Genomic DNA, 22310 nt, shown 5'->3' on the forward strand with positions numbered 1-22310 from the left:
GCGCAGGGTGCCCGCGGGGTCCCCGCCGGGCGGCGGGGCGGCCGCCAGCTCCAGCAAGGCCACCTCCTCGGTGGGCGGCACCGGTGCCGCCATGGCGCTTCCCGGCTGCTCCCGGGCTCGGCTTAGCAGCGGGATCCCATCCCTGCCGGCCTCGCCCGTGCTAGGAGGAGGAACGGGGACCATAAGGGATCAGGAATGAGACGCTTTGGCGCAGGGATCCCCTCGCTCCGCGCGCCCCAGGGCTCCCGGGACCGGAGCCGCGTGGATCCCGCCGCGACGGCCCCCGAGCTGCTCCGGCCGCGGCCCGACACGTTCGCCGGGCAGCGCGGCCGGCACCGACCCGCTTCCTACCTGGGGCGGGCGCCGGGGGCTGCCGTGGCGGGGGGAGCGGGCGCTTTGGGTGGAAACGTCCGGTTTTTGGCTGCGGGAGGGACGCGGCCGCCCCGACCTGCGGCCGCGCCGGGAGCCCTGTGGTGCCGCGGCCTCCAAACCTGTCTGACCGGCGCAGGTGGGGCCGGGCCGCAGGGCGCCGGCGCGGCCGCCCCGTCCCGTCTGGCCGCYGCCCGGCCCCCCTGCGGCCCCCCGGAGACCCCGGCCCCAGGGGCGAAGCCACGTGGAGGGCGCACAGCCCCAAGGGGCACGCGGGTGCGGGGAGCAGGGGGGATCCCAAGGGGCCCTTGGGTGCTCCCCAAGGCGGGTGGTGGCCGAGGGGTCCCTGGGGGGCGGGGGCTGCCAGCACCAGGGTCTAAATGGCGGGTGGGCCTCGTCCTGCGGCCCCAGGCCTGGCCCCCTGCCCCCTTCCAGCCCTGCTGTGCGTGTGCGCCGCGCGGCGCTGCCAATAAAGTTGGTTGAATGAAGCCGCACGGGCCGCCATGTTTGCCAGCGCTTAGTGCTGGCAGCGGTGCCGGGGGGGGGAGGGGAAGTCTCGCGAGGTGACGCCGTACGGCCGCCATGTTTGCCAGTACTTAGTGCTGGCACGCAGGTAGAGGGAGCTCTCGCGAGTCCACGCCACGTTCCACCCCTCCCTCCCTCGCTTCCCGTTCCCCCGGCAAGTCTCGCGATAGCCCGCGCAAGTCTCGCGCGGCAGCGGCGCAGCCATGGCGGCCGAGCGGGGCCGGTGGCGGCGGCGGCGGCGGCGCGGGCGGTGCTGAGGGGGCCGCGGGCGGCGCCGGGCCTCGCCCCCCCACACACCCCGTCCCCGGGCGCCATGAGCCAGGGCGGCGGCGCCCCCGGCGAGAGCGGCGAGCCCGAGGCCAAGGTGCTGCACACGAAGCGGCTCTACCGGTGAGCGGCGCGGCCCGGCCGGAGCGCCGAGGGGCAGCGCGGGAGCGGGGGCGCCGAGCGGCCCAGGGCGGGGAAGGCCCCGGGACAGGGCGTGGGCGTCGGGCCAGGTCCCGGGGGAAAGAGGGGGCGTCGGGGGGGACGAGGACGAGGTAACGGGGGGAAGGGGACGGGGGACCCCGAGGTTACGGGGAAGGGGGTGCAGGGGCGGGGGGCTCTGCGGGATCTAGAGGAGATGGGGCAGGATGTGGAGGATTCTTAGGGGGCTGGATCAGGGGACCTGATCCTGGAGATCCCCAGGATAAGGGGGAGACCAAGGGGAGGAAGGGGGGGATCCAGGGAAGACTTGGAGGGTCGGGAAGGGCTGTGGGGCCTGCAGGACGTCAGGACAAGGGGATGGAGGGAGGACGTGTGGGATGCAGGGAGAGGAGGCCGCTGGGGCAGGGAGCAATGGGATAGGACAGTGGAGGGATGCGGAGGAAGGGGGAGCGGGAATCGCGGCCGGGAAGGGCGCGGAGGCGGCTCCACGGAGCGGGGCCCAGGCCGCGTTCCCGCTGTGCGGAGGCCCCGGCTGCTGCCCGTCCCGGGTCCCGCTCCGCGTTCCGGCCGCTGTGCGCAGGGAAGGGCCGGGATGTGGCGGCCTCGTGCACAGCCCGGGCGCTGCCGCCGCTTCCCCCCGCGCGCTCCTGCGGAGCTGCTTCCCAGCGGAGTTTCCGGAGTGCCCGCGTGGTTTCCCACATGAGCGCGATGGGGAGGGCAGGAAACAGCTCCTGCTCCATTCCCAGGCTCCGTTTCCAGCTGCTGACCCACTGCACGACGTTGGAAACGTCCTGGGGACCTCTCTGCCCCCTTGATCAAACAGGGAGAGCTTCACTTCCCTCTGGGAAGCGTGGCCAGAGCCTTGCCTACAAGTCTGGATTTATTCCCGTCTCCCTGATGTGCTTCGTGCAAGCCGCCCCCCTACACTTGGCCCTCGTGTTATCACTGTAACGATGATTTTCCTTGCAAGGCTCGTGGTCCCGCGCGGTGGCCGCTGTTATCCGAGGCGCGCGCTCTCGGCCCCTCGGGCGTTTTGCTGCAGCCTCCGTGGCGTCTGCGGTACTCGCAGGTTTTCTGGCCGTGTCGCTGCTGGGTCTCTTCACAGGCTTCCCACCTGAGCAGTGTTGGAGCTCGGGTGCCAGCCTGGGGACCTGCTCCATGTGAGTGCCACATTCCTCGTGCTTTACTGACTCCAAAGGCTCTGGAAACTCTTTCAGGTTAGGTTGAGGTGTTTGGATTTCGCAGCGCTGGCTACGACTCTGCGCCTGTCCCRGCGGCACCAAAGGGAGCTGCTGGATCCCTCCTTGCACCCGAGAGGACTTGGCACCGGGCGCTTCCCACCTGCTTGGCAGGAGGTGCTGCCCTCGCTTCTTTTAAAAGCCTGGCCTCCCCTTTGCTCCCTCGGCGCTCCGAGCAAGGGCTCCGTGCAGCAAGCGCCGAGACGGGGACAGAGACAAGAGTTAGCCCCTTAAGCCCTGCCTGCGACTCGGCCCGTGGCCTCGGTGCCCCGGCACGAGCTGCGTTTGAATCCGGGYGCGCTCAGCCGCTCCTCGTTGGTGTTCCCAAATGTTCTGGAACGACACCGTTTCCCGAGTCTCCGTATCCTCGCGGTGGCTTCTTCCATCATCCCCATTGCGGAGTCTCCATGYGCAGGGTCACACTGGGTGACGTTGGGACGTGTTTCTCCCACTGCTCAACTTGGCCAGGTTCTTCAGTGAGACTTTGTGATGCTCTTTTAAGTGTAAAAAAAGCATTTTACCTGTTTTGGGAGCAGATGTGGCAGATGAGCACTAATGAACAAGGAGGGAATTTGGACTGTGTGCCTGTGAAGGGACCCGGATTKATTGAACGTAGGAAAAGGGGGCAGTGCAGGGCCCCGTCCCAGCGGCCGCCCGTGGCCTTGGGCGCAGGTGTCCGGCGCTGGGAGCTGGTTTCCCACCTGGAGGTGTCGGAGTGACGTGGAGCGCGCGGCGGCCGCTGCTCCGGAGCGCAGAGAGCAGCTCCGAGGCCCTTTGAAGCTGCAGGGACGGCTGTTCTGGGGCTGCTGTGCATCGGGGGTGCCGGGGAACGGGCTTTTCCATCTCCCCTGGTCGCCCTGCAGCCCGGCACGCCGCGCCGCCTCCCGCAGCAGCGAGCCCTTTGCCTGCAAAAAGGCGTTTGTCTYGCTTGGGAGGGCGTGAGGCGTCGGGCAGAGCTGGCAAAGGACCTTCAGGCCCCGTCCGAGATGCTCGGGAGCAGATGTGGATACCAGGGCTCATAGCAGCCGCCCGCGTGTGATTCTTGCTCYGTACTTGGTTTTTCAGGATTTTTTAGGAGAAGCTGGTTCGGCCCCGCGAGGTTTTGCCCTCCTGAGTGACCAGGGAGGGTTTTCCTCTCGCCGCGCTCTTCCTCCGGCGGCGGTGCCTTGTGGAGAGGTTCCCCTGAACGCGCTGCTTCCTTTAGGGAAGGAGCCCCGAGGGCATCCCTGCCTCTGCAGGGAGAGCCGCCGGTTTCGGCGCCCGCTGAGCGCGCCCGGGGGCTTCGTCCTCCACAAAAGGCCGCGGCCGCTCATCCTGCTGCTCCGCATCAGCTCCCCCTCGTTCGGCCTCGTGCTCCTCTTTCTCTGCACGCGCCCTGGGAGCGATGCAAGGGAAGGCGACCAAACGAGGGATGCAGTTGGATGCAGTTGGCTGGGCACGGCTTGGAGGACAAGGCGTTTTAAGCTATCGGTGTTTGCCAGGGCAGCCCCGCCAAAACCCTCAAATAAAGGCGATTTTAGGTGTTCTTAGCCATGCTTTTCACCATAATTTGAGATTTCAAAGCAAATGAGTCCAAATCTACAGCTCCMAAACGTTTTGTGATGCGGAGAGCCAAGCAGTAACGGATAAGCTCCCAAGGGAAGGCAGTGAGCAGAGAGCTGGGGCAGGCAGTGCAGCGACATCGAAAGCAGGCGCAGCAGAGGCTGGGATTTGGAGATGTGCCCTTCCCGAGGGGCTGCACCTGGGATTTTCCATCCGCGCCTTGTCGAGCTGCCCTCGAGATCCCAACACCGAGTCCCCGCTTTCGTTGCGGTGCCGGCGCGGGGTCTGTAGCCTCCTTGGTGCAGCGCTTGGCGTTCTGCACACGGCGACGTCCCCGCTCCGAGGGGCCGGGTCTCAGCAGTGCCTCCCAGGCATGTTTGTGCTCGGAAGCTGCTTGGCCTGTGTTTCGGTCGGCTTGGGACTCGGGAACCCCTAATAAATGAGATATTTTAGAGCGGTTTTGCATCTCCCATGCAGAGATCTCCCCGTTCGGTGAATTGCTTTACCAAAGATCAGCCAGCGCTGGCAGAAGGAATGAAGGGAGTGGGAAGGGAGCAGGGAGTGGAGGATTGCTGACCCTTGCCCTATCGAACAGCATGGGAAACAAACCCACTCTCGAATCATGCACTTGGTTATATCTAAATTATCCACGTATGTGTAGTAGGTTTGAACTGCAGGGTTAAAAGTTACTAATATGTCCCAAAGCCGCTTTTTCCCGTAGAAATAATTGGCAGTTTTGACCGTGCAGGTGGTGGTAGCGGCTTATTTGAAACAAACTACTGAAGTGTGTAGAACTCTGCTTCTTTCCTTGAGCTTTTCAGAGCGTCGCGCAGAGGTGCGATCAGCGCGTCAGCGGGCGGCTGCAGCCCATTAAGGGATGGGGTTAACGAGGCCGGCGTGGCTGCGTGCGGAGAGGCCGGCTGTGATAAAGCCCCCCAGGTAAGGTGCCCCTGTGACGCTCCTCTGTCGCTTTGCAGAGCGGTGGTGGAGGCTGTTCATCGGCTCGACCTCATCCTTGGCAATAAGGCAGCCTATCAGGAGGTCTTCAAGCCCGAGAACATCAGCTTGAGGAACAAGTAAGTTTGGGCAGAGGGTGTAGTCCTTATATTGGACCTGAAAAACGTGCCCAGGAAGTCGCACGTCAGTGGTGGTACCCACTGGCCAGGGATATTTCCAGATTTTTAGAGCAGAGGCCGCACTTGAGGTCTGTATTTGAACATAGGAATTCAGAGCCCAGGTGGGTGGCCGGAGGCTTTCCCGAGTCCTGTTGCGAGACAAATAAGTCATCTTCACATCGGCTAATGACTTCCTTGCCATTGCCTTCAATTATCTATGTGATGGAGAAGCTTCCTACCTGCGCCTGAAATCTTCTATCAGCTCTTGGGGCGGCCTGGAGAGGGTGGTGGAGTTTACCTGTTGTTTTAGACAACTTTTTGACATTAATGCAGCTCAGAGAGCCGCTGATGCCAGCGGAGGGCAAGCGACCGCTGTGGCTTGTGGCTTTTCCAGCTGCTGCTGTGTGGCAGTGCCACGAGCTGCTCCGTCACCAGTGGGGCTAGCTCATCCGTGCGGATCGATTTGGGATTTCCTCTCCCTGCTGTTTTTGGGGCCGCTGTAGCTAAATCTTCATTCCTTGCTCTGTCTCAGGCTGCGGGAGCTGTGTGTGAAGCTGATGTTCCTGCATCCGGTGGATTATGGGAGAAAAGCAGAAGAGCTGCTCTGGAGAAAGGTTTACTATGAAGTTATCCAGCTCATTAAAACAAATAAAAAGGCAGGTATCTGTGGCTCCTGCCTGGGAGAGTCTCTGGGCACGCACCAGTCAGACCAAGTGAAATTCTTCATTTTCCTGGAGAGGTTGTGGTCTGAACACAGGGCAGGAAGCCAGGAGCTCCTCAATTTTCATCGTGGAGCTGACTTGCGCTTTCTGTCTAGCTGTGGGCCAGTAATTTCTAACAATCTGTCCAGAGAGCTGCAAGTGCGGAGGATATTTCAGTTTTTTTTAACTTTTTAAAATTATTTTTTCTTATTTTTTAATTTATATTTTAAGTCTTCTCATCTTCCAAGTAGACAYGTCCCCATGTCGAGGGAATGCCAGTGATCGTCTTAGGGTGTTGTCAGCCTGACGAAGCGTTGGGTTTTTCTGGAGTTGATCACCAGAAAATGCTCCAGACGCTGACGTTTGGTTGTATTTTCTGCTGTTGTGAACTCTGTCCCGATGATCTGGTTATTTGAGCATATTTAAGGTGCACTCTAACCAGATATGTTAATTTTTTATTCCTCCTTGCCGTGAGCRTTTCTCCTTTGTTGTGATCCATAGTAAATACCACTGGAGTCCACATTTTTGAGCCAAAAGAGGTATAGATGTGTGGAAATTACAGCTGAGACAGCTGCTGTGTTGGGCTGCCGCTCTGAGACGWTGCGTGGTTGCATTAACACGAGCTCTTCCCTCCCCTGCAGCACATTCACAGCCGGAGCACCCTGGAGTGYGCCTACCGGACTCACTTAATCGCCGGCATCGGATTTTACCAGCACCTTCTCCTCTACATCCAGTCTCACTATCAGCTGGAGCTGCAGTGCTGTATTGACTGGACCCACGTAACGGACCCGCTCATCGGTCAGTGCTCGCCCCGTTGTGCTCCTGGCTGAGGCCTTGGTCCCGCTCAGGTGGCCTTACCTCCTGCCAGGGCACCTTTGGCTTGGGATTTGAGGGATTCACTTGATTTCTCATTAGCCCTTTATCTTTGCAGAAGAGCCCGTGTGCCCTGCTCTGTTTTCTCTGGCTTATCTTTTCTGCTTATCTTATCTTTTTCAACGCAAGAAGGGTTGAAATGTGTCAAAAAGTGCTCATAGGAAATGCTTGAAGGGTCATTTGGTGATACAGACTTCTTATTAAGCAAAYTTACTAAATTAGGGAATTTGGAAGAGTTCTTCCATCTGTACAGGTTGTTTTAATAAATTTAAGTAGACACCCAGGCCTTGGTGGGAATAGGCTCTAGAAATCAGCAGGCTTTGCCAGAGCACCCTGCTATTCACCTGGATCCCAGTTCCTGCTGCCGGCCCGCGCTCTGCCCACCTCCTGTCGCCTTCTCCCACTCGTGCCGGCTCTGAAACGGCCGCTGCCTCTCGGGCTGGGAAGGCGAGGGAGCTGCTGCCACCCAGGCGCTGGCTGTCGCGGGCAGCCGCCCCGTGCGGCCGCTCGGACGCCGGCTAAGCCGAGGGGCAGAGGAGCGAGAGTGTTCGGGGCAGTTCAGAAGCAGCTCTAGACGGCACCTCGTAGATTATCATAGTGTAAAACACTTGATTTTGCTCCCCTGCTGCACTCGGTGGCTTCAAGGCGCACGTTTCTGCTCCAGCTGAGAAATGGGGATGTAGGGGGGGTTGTGAACTGTATTRGCAGGGTTTGATTGACATTTTTAAAGCTGGCAGGGGGAAAGCRACAGAGAAATTGGGATAAAACCCCTTAGTATGTCTTTAGCAATAGGACATTTTAGGTACTGATATCCTATTCTTAGCTTCTGGGAGACGATTGTATCGTGATCAGCTTTGAAATGTCGTTTTAGAAGGCAGATGTCCCTGGCAACTGTTGCTTTGAGAGATGTAGCTTGGTGCTGCAGAACTAATAAACCCTCGGAGCCGCGTTCCAGCGGGGCCTGCGCTCCGGCGGGCGGCTGTCTTTGCAGGAATCTCCTCCTCCAGGCTGCTTAGTGGGTTCAGATGCAGCTGAGAAAATTGTAGCTGGACATGAACGGTGAATCCTGCATATGCGGGAATGATGTGTGGGGAGAAGCACCTATGAAACACAAATTGGGGTGAGGGAACTTGGCCGGTATGTGATAGAACCGGGATGCAAAGCGAAACAGAAAGGGAGGGTAGATCCCCCTGGCGACAGCTGAGCGGCCACGTGTCGTTGAGGTGGCTCCTGCGAAGCCCCTTTTCCTTCCTCACTGCTCCCTTAATCCGGGTTGCGCTTCCTCCCTGTTGAACCAAGCTAAGAGGGACGCAGGTCAGACCGCACTGGGCCTCTCRGGAGTGCCTTCCTTTGGGATTCCCGCTTGCGGGATATTCCTGCTTGCGGGACTTTCCGAGCGGCGGAACAGGAAGCCAGGCTGTGTGCCCGCCGTCCCTCTGCCTGGGCAGGTGGGATCATGTCCCTTTGTGTCCCTCAGACCCTCCCAGGAACCGAGTCACGGTTGAAGGCTCCACTTAGCCGGAACAGCTGCCAGGAGCTGTCTCGTTTTCTCAGAATCACAGAATCCCTGAGGTTGGAAGGGACCTCTAGAGATCCTCTAGTCCAACCCCTGCACACCCAGGGTCACCCGGAGCACGGGGCACAGGCTGTGTCCAAGCAGGTTTGGAAGATCTCCGGAGAAGGAGGCTCCACCACCTCTCTGGGCAGCCTGTTCCAGTGCTCTGTCACCATCACTGTTTAGAACTTTTTCCTTAGTTTTTGCCCCTTTCCTCTGAGTTGCTGTTCTTTCTGGTGGCCATGGGGCATCTTTGAGGTAGGATGCTCTCCAGCTGCCCTTTCCCTTCCTGCCTGTTGCTCATGTAACTTCCCCTCCTCCCGTTGTGGTTGGGACAGCCCTGAATCCGGATCTCCAGCCTATTCCAGCCTCAGTAACAGGGCGACTCCATCCAGGCCGAGCGTCGCTGCCAGGTGCYGCCATGCCCGGCTTTTCCTCCACTTTCCAGGGATTTGCGCCGGCCCCTGTCCGAAGGCCTCATTAGCCGTGCTGACGAGCTCAGCCTCGCAGCAGCCCTTGTTCGGGGCGCCGCGTTTCCACGATCCCGCGGCTTGCAGCAGGAGGGGCCTCCGTCCTGCCGTCGTGGAGCCGCCCCCGGTGCCGCGGCCGAGCTCCACGGGGAACCCTGTCCCCTCTGCCGCCTCACACCGGCGAGGAGGGACCCGTCTGGGTCTGCGAGACACCCGGGCAGCAGCCAGCGCTGCGGCCTGAATGTGCCGTCCCTATTTTCACCCACCGAAACACCGGGTGTCTCGGGCGTAGGCTGCTCCTGTGTCTTTCCACCTGCCTTTCCCCAATGGTCTATGTGATTTTTTTTCTTTTTTTTTTTTCCTTTCTCGTGTAGGCTGTAAGAAACCCGTGTCTGCGTCGGAGAAGGAGATGGAGTGGGCACAGATGGCGTGTCACAGATGTCTGGTTTATCTGGGAGATCTAGGTAAGAGCAGCAGCATCTTTCCAACCCTTAGCACATAGAAGACGGGGCCGCTCGGCCTGCTGATTCCAGGGTTGTTAGTCAGCTACCGTAGTCGCCTGCAGGCGCCGGTTTCTCGTGGACACATTTGTCAGTGACTGGTTTAAGGTGAAAACGCCACGGAGAAGTGAGCTGCTGCAGATGGCAGCAGCTTTGTTTTCGTGCCAGCAGATGACGAGTTGGCTACTGGCAAACGACTGCAACTGCGGCTGGTAAGAATGGAAGCCTTGACTTGATTTATGTCGCTTGGACAGCGCAAAGGGAACTGGAAGCGGAGTGACTTCCCTGTTCAGACTTGCTTTAAGGCTGCCTTCCGGAGCCGCTGTCAGCAGCGTAAGCGTGAATGGAAGTGGGATTTGTTGAGCAGTCTTGGTGGCTGCCTGGGATGAAGGGGCACGTGGACAGCCCACGTCCTGGGTGAGCGTCTGGCTCCTGGCATCCTCTGCTCTGCAGCCCRGCAGCATCGTGCTTGGTTGGGGGGGTGAAGGCAGGGAGGAAACGTAGCTGTGTGAGAAGCAGCCCTTCCAAGCGTGGTCTGGGCAAATGTGCTCGACACGCAGCAGCCCTCGAGCTCCTGGGGCTGTGTTGACATGGTTGCTGTGCGTGAATCCGCTGGAGAATGTGGGGCAAGTGAGTGTCGTGTGGGGCAGAGGGACTGACTGGCCTGACTAACGGGAGAAAAATGCGCTCCCCTCCTTGCTGTCCTGGCACCAAAGGTTTTCACGGAATCACAGAATGTTCAAGGTTGGAAGGGACCTCTAGGGATCATCTAGTCCAACCTTCCTGCTCAAGCAGRGACACCCAGAGCATGTGGCAGAGGGTGGCRTCCAGACGGGCTTTGAAGACCTCCAGAGAAGGAGACTCCACAACCTCCATGGTGCCTCCTGGTATTGGAGAAGGATAATGATTGATAAGGTCCAGTCTAGACACCAGGTGTTTTATTAAATTGACTGACTTCACATTTCACACTCTGCTCTAGTAGGATGTGGTGTGTTTGAGGTGCTGGAAAGTGGAGCACAACACTGTGTTATTTCGAGGGTGAATGAATCAGCATTTAACACATGGAGCAGTAGTTGTTATTCCTTTTGCTTGCACCCCCACAAGCGCTGAGAGACGTCCCCTCCGCCTGGAGCGGCGGCTCCATGATGTGCAGGACGGTGCGGGTGACGTAGGGGTGTTTCAAACAGTCCCGGCAAGCCCTGGGCGTTTGTGTGTATCACCAAGAGCGGCTCTCATTTGATGGGTTTGTTGTCCTGGCCGGTGTTTCCAGGTCTGAGGGACATTCAGCCTGTGAGGAAGCGGTTTCCCCTYGGCAAAAGAGGGGCGAAGGGCGGCTTCTGGTTTCTCACGTGCACTGTGTGGCTTTTCTTTCAGCTCGCTATCAGAACGAGCTGGCGGGTGTGGACACTGAGCTGCTGGCCGAGCGGTTTTACTATCAAGCACTTTCTGTTGCACCACAAATCGGTGAGTAAATTACTGTGGATTTTCCTTGTTCACGTGCTGCTGCTGTAACCTAAAAGCGCTATTGTGTGACACTGCTCTGTTTAGGTCTAAATGTGGTAGGGGAATGGTTTTATTCCCTGGCTAGAGTCCCCTGCGAGACTCTTTAGCAGGCTAGCCAGGGAGAGGAGTTGAGGAAAGCTGATCTCCTCCAAGGATGCCAGCTTACCCATCCGGATAATTCCCAGAAGCTGGAGCTTCCATGAATGGAGTAGAATGTTCCTGTGGCTCAGGGATGCTCCAGTTGGCYTTTGCTGGCAGAGAACATTACTGCTCACACCCTGTTCTGACGAGAACAGCGGCATTAACAAATCTTGTGTGCTTCGTTCTGCTTTAAGTGATTGCTTTACCCAAGCACATGGTGGCAAGAGCTGAGTGCCTATCTTATCTTAAAASGAAGCAGCTCCAGAGGAGGTTTTCACTACCTTGTCTTTGCGGGGCTCTTCCAAGTTGCTTGCTGCGTCTAATCTCCAAAACCAGTCCCTGACCAGCACTTAGGCAGCTCAGTTGGCTGGGACAGAGCACTCCAGCRCTGATAAGATGTTGTCCAGGTCTAGAGAAACCCAACATAGTGAGGTCAAGGACAGGTGCTTGTTGAGGAGGAGTTGTTTGCTCTTTCTTCTGCAGACACCCAGCAGGAAGGGAGGGAAGATCTTAAAAACACTGTAAAACGGGGGAGAAAAAGCTAAGTGGCTAAAGGATGAAGTAGTGCAGACCTTTGGACTGTGGTTACGGCGCTGTGGGTGCCACTTGGCTTCCCTCCCGCCTGGAAGCGTCGTGGGAAGGCAAGGATGGGCTTTGTAGCAGGGCRAGGTGGAGAACTGCAGGTTGATTCCCTTGTCCCTCTCTTGCGTTGCAGGGATGCCCTTCAATCAGCTGGGGACACTGGCGGGAAGCAAATACTACAATGTGGAAGCCACTTATTGCTACTTACGCTGGTGAGTGCCCGCGAGCATCTGCTCGTTTCCTGGGGGAGGAATCGGGGTGCCCTGGCTGCTGCCGCCAGATTTTCTCCCTTATTTTGAGCTTGTGTTTTTCAGTGGACGAGTTTCATGGGGATGGGGAAGAGCAGAGCGGGGCTGTTTCCTCCCCGAGTAGGACTGATGGCCAGATAAGTCCTGGTCAAACCCAACTGTCATGCTGTCCCTGAACAGGCCCGTGGGGCTGCACTTGGAGGGCGGGTTTCCACCTGCGTCCCAGCACAGCAAGGGGGTGGAATTGGGTTATCTGAGCATGGCCTGAAGGCACGAATCCATACATGGGTGTGTAAACGTGTCCCATGTTGCTGTGGCATTTGCAGACATCAAGGGGAGTTAAGGACTCCAGTGTGTTCAAACAAACGCACTAGGCACCTGTTTTTGTATTTATTTGTCTGTATTTGTTTGCCTGAATATCTCTCTGGTGAAGTAAAGGCTTAAAATGTGAGCAGCCSCGTGGCAAAGCAGCCCTTGATGTGTCTGTTCTGTTTTGGGGCCTCAGTATCCAGTCTGAAGTGTCCTTCGAAGGGGCCTACGGGAACCTGAAGCGGCTGTACGACAAAGCGGCCAAGATGTATCACCAGCTGAAGAAGTGTGAAACCAGGAAGCTGTCCCCGAGCAAGAAACGGTAAAAGCCCCYGCAAGGGAAGGGCTCAGAGCTTGCCAAGCCATCAGCCCTCTCCCCTGGCAGAGGGTAGTGCCATTCTGGGCAACAGGCTCCTGGCCCTTCCGAGCCACTGAGGGCTCCCAGGATTGGAGAGCTTTTTCTTTTGCTAATTAATTAATTAATTTTAACCTGCCCCAGTGTAGATCTGGTGCATGGTCTCTTGGCTTCTCTCCTGAGATCACAACCTAAAAGCTAGTAGAGGTTGGGGCGAGGGGCTTCCCACCCTCCTCTGGAGCTGGTGACTGTAGATGGGGGTTGAGAGACCTTGGTGAGAAGTAGAAGCATCTAAACTGACCTTCTTACCCCAGAATGTAGGTATCAGTTGTGCCCTGATTTACCTGATTAATAGAGCTCTGTTGACCTCCCCTATTTCTCTGGTGGAATACAGTGTTTTCTCCTTAATTCTTTTAGATGCAAAGACATAAAGAGGTTGCTGGTGAGCTTTATGTACCTGCAGAGCCTTTTGCAGCCGAAAAGCAGGTAAGGCTGCAACAGATGATAACTCCTCGTGATAACTCACGGTACTCGGTGTTTGGAAATGGAAGAGGCTGTTCCCTGCAGGGCTGCAGTGTCTGTGCTGAGTCTTTCTGCCAAAAAATCCAAGCCTTGGAGAGGGCTCTAACCTTGCAGTGTGTGGAGATGGTCACCTTTGAAGAGAGGCTGAAATATCAGAGGGTTAAATACTCTGCAGTTCTAGATAAATTGAGCCAGCGGTTGAGTCCTGAGCCTCCGAGCTCCTCCGTGCTCTGTCCCGTGCCCTTGGCATGTTCTAATGCCTCTTTCGAATGGTTTCTCCTGGCAAGCGCTGGATTTAGGCTGATTCAGCCACAAAGAGTCACCCTCTGCGTGTGTGCAGAAYAGTTCATTGCACTGGGAAACCTGTAACCAAATACCTTGTTCAGAGGAATGAATAACGTAACCTGTTTGTGTTGGAATAAATGGGAAGCTTTGTACAGCTGCGTGGCTTTTCCGGGATTTTCTYGGTTTCTTCTCAGAGGTTTTCAGGTGGTTCTAAATTAACCTCTTACTGCTTGAAACAGTTTTCAGGACAGATTATATCCCCTCAGATTTTCCTCTTTCAAGTGGACTGAAGCCAGCTCTCTTTGCCTATATGGCCTTTATGGTCATGAAGTCATTTTATGACATATAGATAGTCATTTTGCAGTCCTCTTGATAGCCTTCTGCTGGCCTAAGTCCAGTTTGGCACTTTATTATTTTCTCCTGGGGCTCCCCAAGCTGGCCGTGCTGATCCAGGTGCCATTCCGCAAGCGCCACATCCCAGGGAATGCTCCCTTTCCTCAGGCTCCTGCACTGCTGCCAACGCAGCCCTGTATGTGCTTGCTTTCCAATATTGACTTACACTGGAGCTGGACTTCAAGGCTCATTTAATATCCGCTTAGCACATGTTTAGTGCGTAAGAAAATAGGAAATCACTTCAATAGCCTAAGTGTGTTGCCCCTTGAAAAGCATTTACTAGATGTTTTGCAGACAGGGATTATTTTTCTGTGGTAACTAAGAAACTCCTGTTTCAGGCTATTGCACTGAACACCGTGGGTGCTTTCTTTGAAATAGCAGGAATTTTGCAAAGCTCTTGTGGGGCTGCAAGTCAGAGCCATGGGAGGAAGAAAAGCTGAGGCCCTGGTTTGAGTGCTGCCGTGCAGTGTTGAACTGGGCAGTGGATATGAAACTTTGGTGCTTTTCAACATTAAAGTGTGCTGTCTGTCCTAATGGGCACTGCCTGAGCTCGCAGGGAGCGAGTCATTCAGCAGTTATTCAGATTAAATGTAAAGCACTTCTCAGATCTTTGGATTACATGAAGTAGAGAAATGCAAAGAATGACTTTAATCTCCAGGTGATGGTGGAGTTTTTTAACCAATATTTCATATTTGGTGACATGAGCCCATTACACCGAGCAGCAGGGAATGAGCTGCCTCTCCTGCTCAGTGCCCTGAGGTGTGTAAGTGAGGGGCTGTGTTTGCTCCTGTCCACAGCAGTGTCACCCTAAGCCTGGGAGTGAATGTTCAAGTCCCTCCAGGCTTTTACTCCCTTTTCTGTGTGGCGAGAGGATCCACTGACTGTTTGTATTCAGATTAGCAGCTTTGGAGAGAACAACCATAGTCTGATTCCTCTCGTTTGCTTCCCGCAGCTGCTGCTGCCTTCGGTGGTTTCCCCAGGGCTTTATCATGTCTAGTGTTAAATGGCCCACGTGAATCCTCTGCGAGTTTTGGTTCAGTTTCCACGCAGAGGTTGCCAGGAGCTCCAGTCCCGAATAATGATTTGTGTTCATTTTCCCCCGGCTAAGCTCTCTGGATTCCGAGCTGACATCCCTCTGCCAGTCGGTGCTGGAGGATTTCAACCTGTGCTTGTTCTACCTGCCTTCTCCTCCGAATCTAAACTCCACTAGCGAAGATGAAGAGGAGTACGAGAGCGGCTATTCCTTCCTTCCCGATCTCCTCATCTTCCGCATGGTCATCATCTGCCTCATGAGTGTCCACAGCCTCAAGAGGGCAGGTAATCAGTGCATCGTTCAGCTCTTTCGTGAACAGAAAGCGTTCGCGCTTGGTGTTCCACTTAGTTAAGACCAGGTCTTCTGCCTGGTGCTGCAGGCTGCTGGGCAAGCTGCTCTCCTCCAGCTCGTTGTTCGTTCCCCTTGCAGGTTCAAAGCAGTACAGCGCAGCCATCGCGTTCACGCTGGCCCTCTTCTCCCATCTGATAAACCACGTCAATATTCGCCTGCAGGCAGAGCTGGAAGAAGGGGAAAATCCAGTCCCAGCCTTTCAGAGTGATGGCACAGGTAAGGGGACAGGGATGGGGCAAGCTGGGTCTGCCCAGTCGCCTACCTGTGTATGTGGCTGTTGCGTTTCCCCGGTCGCCTGGATGTGGGGTGTTGGAAAGGGTGYCTGAGAGAACGGAGGGGCGTTCGAGACCTCTTGGTGTTTGACTGCTGGGCTGAAATCCTCACTGACAGGTAGCTTTGGGAGACGGTCCCCACTCGCAAGTTCTCTGGGAGTTCCTGGATCGCCGCAGGAGCCGTCGTGCTTGTGCCGACTGCCCTGCGTGTGGTTCCCGGCGCCCGCTTGCAGGCTCTCTGCCGCTGCCGGTGCTCCGGATCCCTCCCGCACCGTTTGCCGGAGCTGCCCGGGTGCCATGGGGGCTCGCAACGTGCTGCTCCCCGGAGGGGCTGGCTGGGCGCGCGCGGCTCTGACCGAGCCGCCCGGCACGGGCGCTGCCCTGGCCTGCTGGGCTCCCTGACCGCAGCGGGATTGGGATGGAAGTGCAGGTTCTGTGCTGCTCTGGCAGCTTTCCGCACCGAGCTGTCCCAGAACAGAACATTCCGGTGTGTTCAGTAGGGATCCAGGCTGCCCAAGTCCTTCTGGCTGCCTCCTAGAAAGTGACTCATCCTCCCAGGTTGCTGTTGCTCCTTCCCTAGCAGAAGACACTAAGGGCAGCGATGGCTCAAATCTGTACGGCCTGATCCCTGCACTCAGGACTGGCAACCAGCTTGGGTTGCACAGGAGGCCTCTTCTACCTTGTGCTCTYGCTTAAATCCCTGCAGATGACCAGGAGCCACGGGAGCCCTTGAACTCCATCGAGAAGGAAGCTGAGGCTGCCTTGGCCAATCACCAGCCCAGCGAAGACCAGCAGAAGAACGACTGCAAGAAAAGCAAGAAGTACTCGCGCCTGTCCTGCCTGCGCCGCCGCCGGCACCCCCMGAAGGTGGACGAGAGCGACCTGAGCGAGGGCTTTGACTCCGACTCCAGCCAGGGCTCCACAAAGGGCAGCGATGGCTCCGAAAGTGGCTCCGAGAAGAGCGATGAGGAGGCGGAAGCTGCTTTTGACGTGGAGACGGACTCTGACATGAACAGCCAGGAATCCCGTTCCGACTTGGAGGACATGGAGGATGAGCCGGGGGAGGAGGGAAGTGGCCGAGGCAAAAGTAGGCCTGAAGAGGCCTTAAAAAACTGTGTGGATGGCAGTGGGCTGGGGGACTCCAAGAGCCCGAGTGTCTCTAAACTCGAGACCCCAGATCCAGCAGCCAACGGGCCGGGTTCCCTGAGCACCAGCGACGCCAGCATAGCCAGTAACCTCCAGGCCATGTCGACCCAGCTCTTTCAGACCAAGCGCTGCTTTCGCTTGGCTCCCACTTTCAGCAATATCCTCCTGAAACCAAGCGGCGAGCCCGGCCTGAAGGACGGAGTAGACAGCAAGCCGTGTGTCAACGGGGATCTGGAGAAGCCCGGCTTGGCAGAACAAGGTGAGCACCAGAGGTCGGCTGCAAAGCCAGATCTGTTGCAATTCTGAAAGAAAACGGCAAGCTCTAGCAGTGCTCTTGCTAAGCTTCAGCCGTTTCCCCCGTGCAGCCTCCCTCGCCAGGTTTGGGCCGGCGGGTTGCCCGAGTGCTGGGCACAGCCCGTTCTGGCTTTCCTGRCGGAGGAGCCTTGCTGTTGATGCCCCGTGCCCAGGACCGCGCGCACTGAATTGAAGGGACACCCGTTGCAGGGACGGGCAGCAGGGAGCTCTGTGTGGAGCTGAGCAGCTCCGCAGGGCGCTGAGAGCTGCGGGGACAGGCAGAGCGGGTGCTTGCAGCACCCTGGGCGCCGGCGCCGTGCCCGCCGGAGCAGCGTTCACAAGGGACTCCCCTGCCCTGCAGGGCCTTGACTACGCTTCGGATAACGCCACGTGGGCCCCTTCGGGCTTGTGCGCCAGTCCTTGCGGCTTCCCTGGGGCAAGGAGACGTTTTGCGTCGCGCTGCCCCGGTCGTGGGCTCGCAGCTCGGGCAGGACTCGGGCTGAGATCTGAAGGGGGGCTCTAGRTGGTGTTGGTGCCGAGCGGCTCCCGGCAGCGCTTCGTAGACACCCCAAAGAGAGGAGGGTAAGGGAAGAAACAAAGGATTTCTGGTCTGTTTAGCTTTTTCCTGAATAGTGTGGCCTTGGTGGCTTCAGAAACATAGAAATGGAGAGGCTCAATTTGCCTTTTTTCTTTCTGCTCTCCTTGCTTCAGCTGGGCTGTCTCAAAGCTAGGGCTGCCCCTTCCTGTCTCTACAGTTGAAGGAGACGTAAGGGCTTTAACCCCCTGCCAAGGATGGCTTTGAATAAATTGCTTGTCCCCTTTTGCTACTGAGGGCTTGCTGAAGCCCACTTGCTCTGCTAATAGCCAGAAACGACTGTGCAGGGAAAAGAAAGCAGCAAAAGACAGCACGGAGGACAGGGAGCTGCTTTTGGAAGGCCAGAGGAGTTCAAGCCAGTGCTGCCCTCATCCTGGGAGGGCTTTGCCTCTCGAGGGGTTAACGTTTACCAGCCTGCTTTTCCCTTCTTCTTCCAGATGATGTGTCCGACTCTGAAGAAAGCATTTCAAGCAACAAATCCTGCAGGAATGAACGATCCCTTCAGGAGAAGCTGGAGATTGTGACCAACGAGGGGTTGCTTCCCACTGTCAAGGTGTTCCTGGACTGGCTGAGGACAAACACGGACCTCATCATCATGTGTGCACAGGTAGGAGCTGGCCCTGGCAGGGCAACCCTTCTACCCTTCTGGCCTGGGGTGGCCAGGGCCTGCTGGAACCCCTGGCCCACTCCAGCTCCACAGCATGAAGTGGTGTTTCCATGCCCTGCCAGTTGAGTTAAGCTAATTTTGACCTCAGGAAGCCTAGTGAGGCTTACTGTTTGTAAAGCACCATTACATGTTTTCCACTGTGGAAGATGCCGAGAGGCCTGGTTGTTGTCGACATCTGTCCTGATGTCTTCTGTCTCTTGTGTTTCATCCTTGCAGAGCTCTCAGAGCCTGTGGAACAGGCTGTCTGTGCTCCTGAACCTTCTGCCGTCCGCTGCAGACCTGCAGGAATCGGGTACTGGAGAAAACAGTGGGAACGTGGGGTGTCAACAAGCCTTGTTATCCATAGCTTCCATGGTGCCTGAGAGACCCTGGGGTGGGAGCTTGTCTGTGGGAAAGAGTGGCAGCCCTGTCACACCTCAGCACGTCGCTTGAGACATTCCTCTTTGTATTTTGGGGGGCCGTTTTGTTGTTAATGCTCCTCACCCAATACGTGCTCAGAGCACAAGTGTAGCTCACTTCAAATCTTCCACCCTGCTCCCTTTCCCGTGTCCCCTGGAGCGTTTTGCCTCCGTGGTCCTTTCGGTCGTTACACGTGGCCGTGTTGCCCTCTCCCTGCTCCAGGGCTGGCCCTGTGTCACGAAGTCCAGGACATGCTGAGCGGCTCCGAGCTCCCCGACCCGAGCGCCAGCTTGCTGCTCCCCGAAGACGTGGCCCTGCGCAATCTGCCCCCGCTCAAAACCGCRCACAAGAGGTTTAACTTCGAGCAGGACCGACCCATTTTCTCAGCGGTGGAGGAGGTGAGTGGGGGCAAACTCTTTATTTTGGTRCTAACCGCGTTTCCCTCTTTGCAAATGCGGCCAGTCTTGGCTATGCAAGTGAAGCTCTAGGCTGGTTCTTGCCAAAAAAGCCCCAAACTGACTCCAACTTCTGTGTCTGAGGCTGGTTCACACTGCTGGTGGCTGCTGTGGGTACCCACGTGTCCAAAAGTCACTGGTAGCAAATGTGAAGCACAGTCACGTGCTGGCAGCTTCGCTGCAGGAGGTTTTCTGACCTCCCTGCCTGGACAGGAGCTGTTCCCTCTGCCCTTCCAGAGGGAGCAGCGTGTGAACTGTCCCTTCATTTGGATCCTTTTTACAGCACTGAGGGCTGGGCAGAGATTGGTGGGGGGCAAAAAGCAGCAGCTGTTCTCTCTGTGGTTTTCTCAAGTTGGGGAGATACTGTTTGCAAACACCGCTCAGCGTTCTGGCCAACCTGAGACTTTCTTGCAGCTCTCTCCATGTGTTCCTGCCTTCAGAAGCACATTTCCATTGGAAATGTTTCCTTCGGATTTTTTTTAATTACAATTTGTGCCTTTTCCAAAAGTATAAGCTGTGGGGCCGGCTCGGGCTGCAGCTCGCGTGGGGAAACGGGGCCGGTGACTCTCTGCTTCCCCGCAGTCTGTGGTTCGGATTTGCTGCATTCGGAGCTTCGGCCACTTCATTACCCGCTTGCAAGGCAGCATCCTGCAGTTCAACTCGGAGCTGGGCATCTTCATCAGCATCGCTCAGGCGGAGCAGGACAACCTGCTGCACCAGGCCCAGGCCCAGTTTCACATGGTGAGTTGGCAGAGGTGGGCGCCTTCGCTGTGGGGAGCGACGCCCCTCGGGTTACCGCTTGATAACTGCAGGGTTTGGAGGTGGGAGTCTCGCCCCTCGCCTCCTCCAGGCCTCTCGGCTGTTCCCTTTGCGGCCCGTGGCTGAGTTCGTGTGTTCCTGCCAGCTTCCGTGTTTCCTGCTAACTGATCTGGAAGTTTGTTTTTGTAACCAGGCTGCAGAGGAAGCTCGGCGGAACAGGTTGATGAGAGACATGGCGCAGCTCCGGCTGCAGGTAGGAGCCGCTGCTTCCAAGCTGGAAACAGGGAGGGCTGCTCCCTGAAATGTGTGTGACGGGGAGCAGGGAAGAGGGAGCTCCGTGCTCCTGTCTCACGTGGCAGTGGCTCCTCTGTCCTGCCAAGGCAGAAGTGATGGGGGGGCTGGAACTCCCCCGCTGTCCCCACGTGTGCCCCACGGTCCTGTGCTCCTTGGCTGAACCTCTGCGTGCTGGGCAGTGGGAAGGGGCTGGTGGAGCAGGCCAGGGGCTCCCTTGGCCTCGCTCAGCTTTTATTTCGGYGTCAGCGCTGAGCCGGTGCCTCTCTCTCCGCGTGTGTCTCAGCTGGAGGTCTCTCAGCTGGAGGGAAGTCTCCAGCAGCCCAAGGCGCAGTCGGCGATGTCTCCGTACCTCGTCCCGGACACCCAGGCCCTCTGCCAGCACCTGGCTGTTGTCAAGCAGCTGGCAGCCAGCGGGAGGTTCATAATCATCATTCCCCGGACAGGTATGGGGGCTCCGTGTCCCATAGCTGTGCCTGCCTTCCCTCCTTCCGTCTTTGCTGGGAAGAAAAGCCTCCCGGGCCAAGGTGGCTGCTTCCATCCTGCTGCCTTGGTCCCCAGGCATTGCAGGAGCAGCTCACACACCGTTTGAATGTGTCCTTTTTGGGRCCGATTCACCTGTGGTGCCCGCTTGGAGCGCAGCGTAGCTCCCTGAGGAGCCACTGGAAAGAGAAGCCCTGTCCAGCCCCTGCGTCATCCGCCTCTGGCAGCAGCAATTTCTGCCTTGGATCGGGGGAGGCCCRGCAGGACGTGGAATTCCTGCCGCGTCTGGGTTTGTTCGCCGGAGCAGAGCCCTAAGCCACGTGTTCTTGTTTCTTTCTTCCTGCTAGTGATTGATGGCTTGGACTTCCTGAAGAAGGAGAACGCAGGTGCTCGGGACAGCATCCGCTATCTGGAGGCGGAATTTAAAAAGGGAAACAGGTGAGCGTGGGAGAGCGAAGCGCATTGCGCTCGGCTTTGGGGTGGGTGTATGTGGGGATGGAAGGAAATGTTGGGAACGTGCCTGGCATCCCATAGAGCAGAGTGAGGAGTGGACGTGGAGAAAGCCGAGGCCTCAGGAAAGCACTTGGGGAGAGGGATGGTCGTGAAGAAAGAGATTTGGGAGCTGGTTCGCCGACACTATCCTGGTTGCTCCCCAGCTGGGAACTGCAGCTATTCCCTAGGGGTGGCAGGGGTGCAGCTCTGTACTGGTGTGGAARACGGAGCCGCAGCTCTCAGCCGCGGTGCTGGGCCCACTAGTGCGACCGTCACCACGTGGGCTCAGTGACTCCGTCCTCTCCCTAGGTACATTCGTTGCCAGAAAGACGTTGGGAAGAGCTTTGAGAGGCACAAATTGAAGAGACAGGATTTAGACGCCTGGTAAGATGTACAGCATCTGGAGATGGCTGAGCCTGAATTCCCAGCGGGCGGATGGATGTGGGGAGGTGTTAGCACTGGGGCTGGTTGCACAGCGTGCCTCATTTGGTGCTTTACGTGGGTGACTAMATTTCCCTAGAGGGAGCGTATACATTTCCCTAAAGGGAGCGTATCTGAGGCACGGGTGTGTGTGTGTCCCACAACACCAAACACGTCTGCGTCCAAGAATGGTCCCGGAGAAGCCCTCCGTGGCTGCAGTCCTCCCGAGCGTTCATGAACCCACGTGTACGTTGAACGTTTGCACACCGAGGTGGCTCCCCGCTCTGACTTCCCTCTCGTGGCAGGAACCTCTATAAAATCCTGGACAGCTGCAAGCAGCTGACGGTGTCCCAGGCGAGCGGAGAGGACGACACCACGGGAATGGTCACCATCATCACGGGCTTTCAGCTGGAGGACCCGAGCGCGTTCTCCGTGCCCATGCAGGTCGGTAGCTCTTTGCTGTGGCTGAACTGCACCATCCTGCCGCCTAGCAAGGTTAAACTCGGCTCATTTGGCCACARTTTTGATGTTTTCTTCAGTTCTCCCAAATCTAGTTTGTAAGTCATGATTCCTACTCCTGTTTATTTGAAGGCCCTTTGGTCTCTCATGCGTTTGTGGTGCAGGGCAGCCTGGGCGGGGAGGGAGAGCACTAATTTGCACGACTGTGCAGGCTTCTGAGGCCAGAGCTGCATAAACCAGCATTAGCATGAAGGAGAAATGGGCCTTTTAGCCACAAAAGGCTATGCCTGGCAATCAGGGAGTTGTGAAGGATCTAGGGAGGCCTCTTGGCAGCACCTGGAGAAAATAACCCGCCGTGCGTGTGTTTGCTTGCAGTCTGCCCTGCAGGCAGCCGCCACCGCCAGCGTGGAGATAAAAAACGTTCTGGAGTTCTACAAGCAGTGGAAAGAGATGGGCTGACGTTCGCAAGGGCATCGGGTTGGTGCACCTTTCTCTCCCCCTCTCGGAACGTGCAGCGTCTGAACGAAGGAAACAAAACTCCA

At 57.3% G+C, this 22310-nt stretch overlaps 1 protein-coding gene across 1 annotated transcript; it reads left to right on the forward strand.

Annotated features, from left to right (window-relative positions):
• Positions 1-1207: 1207 nt before the first annotated feature.
• SMG5 (SMG5, nonsense mediated mRNA decay factor) lies at positions 1208-22310 on the forward strand. The gene is made up of 22 exons (XM_026046671.1): positions 1208-1284; positions 5078-5176; positions 5748-5871; positions 6558-6714; positions 9189-9278; positions 10689-10778; positions 11674-11752; positions 12294-12419; positions 12870-12938; positions 14761-14969; positions 15115-15252; positions 16015-16713; positions 17781-17950; positions 18227-18302; positions 18632-18807; positions 19447-19605; positions 19817-19876; positions 20201-20360; positions 20745-20835; positions 21199-21273; positions 21615-21753; positions 22144-22310. Exons 1-22 carry the CDS (start codon positions 1208-1210, stop codon positions 22225-22227), a joined length of 3147 nt encoding a protein of 1048 aa, XP_025902456.1. The 3' UTR covers positions 22228-22310.

This window comes from Nothoprocta perdicaria, unplaced genomic scaffold (genome assembly GCF_003342845.1).
Source record: "Nothoprocta perdicaria isolate Ctin4 unplaced genomic scaffold, notPer1 scaffold_451, whole genome shotgun sequence".
Taxonomy (NCBI): domain Eukaryota; kingdom Metazoa; phylum Chordata; class Aves; order Tinamiformes; family Tinamidae; genus Nothoprocta; species Nothoprocta perdicaria.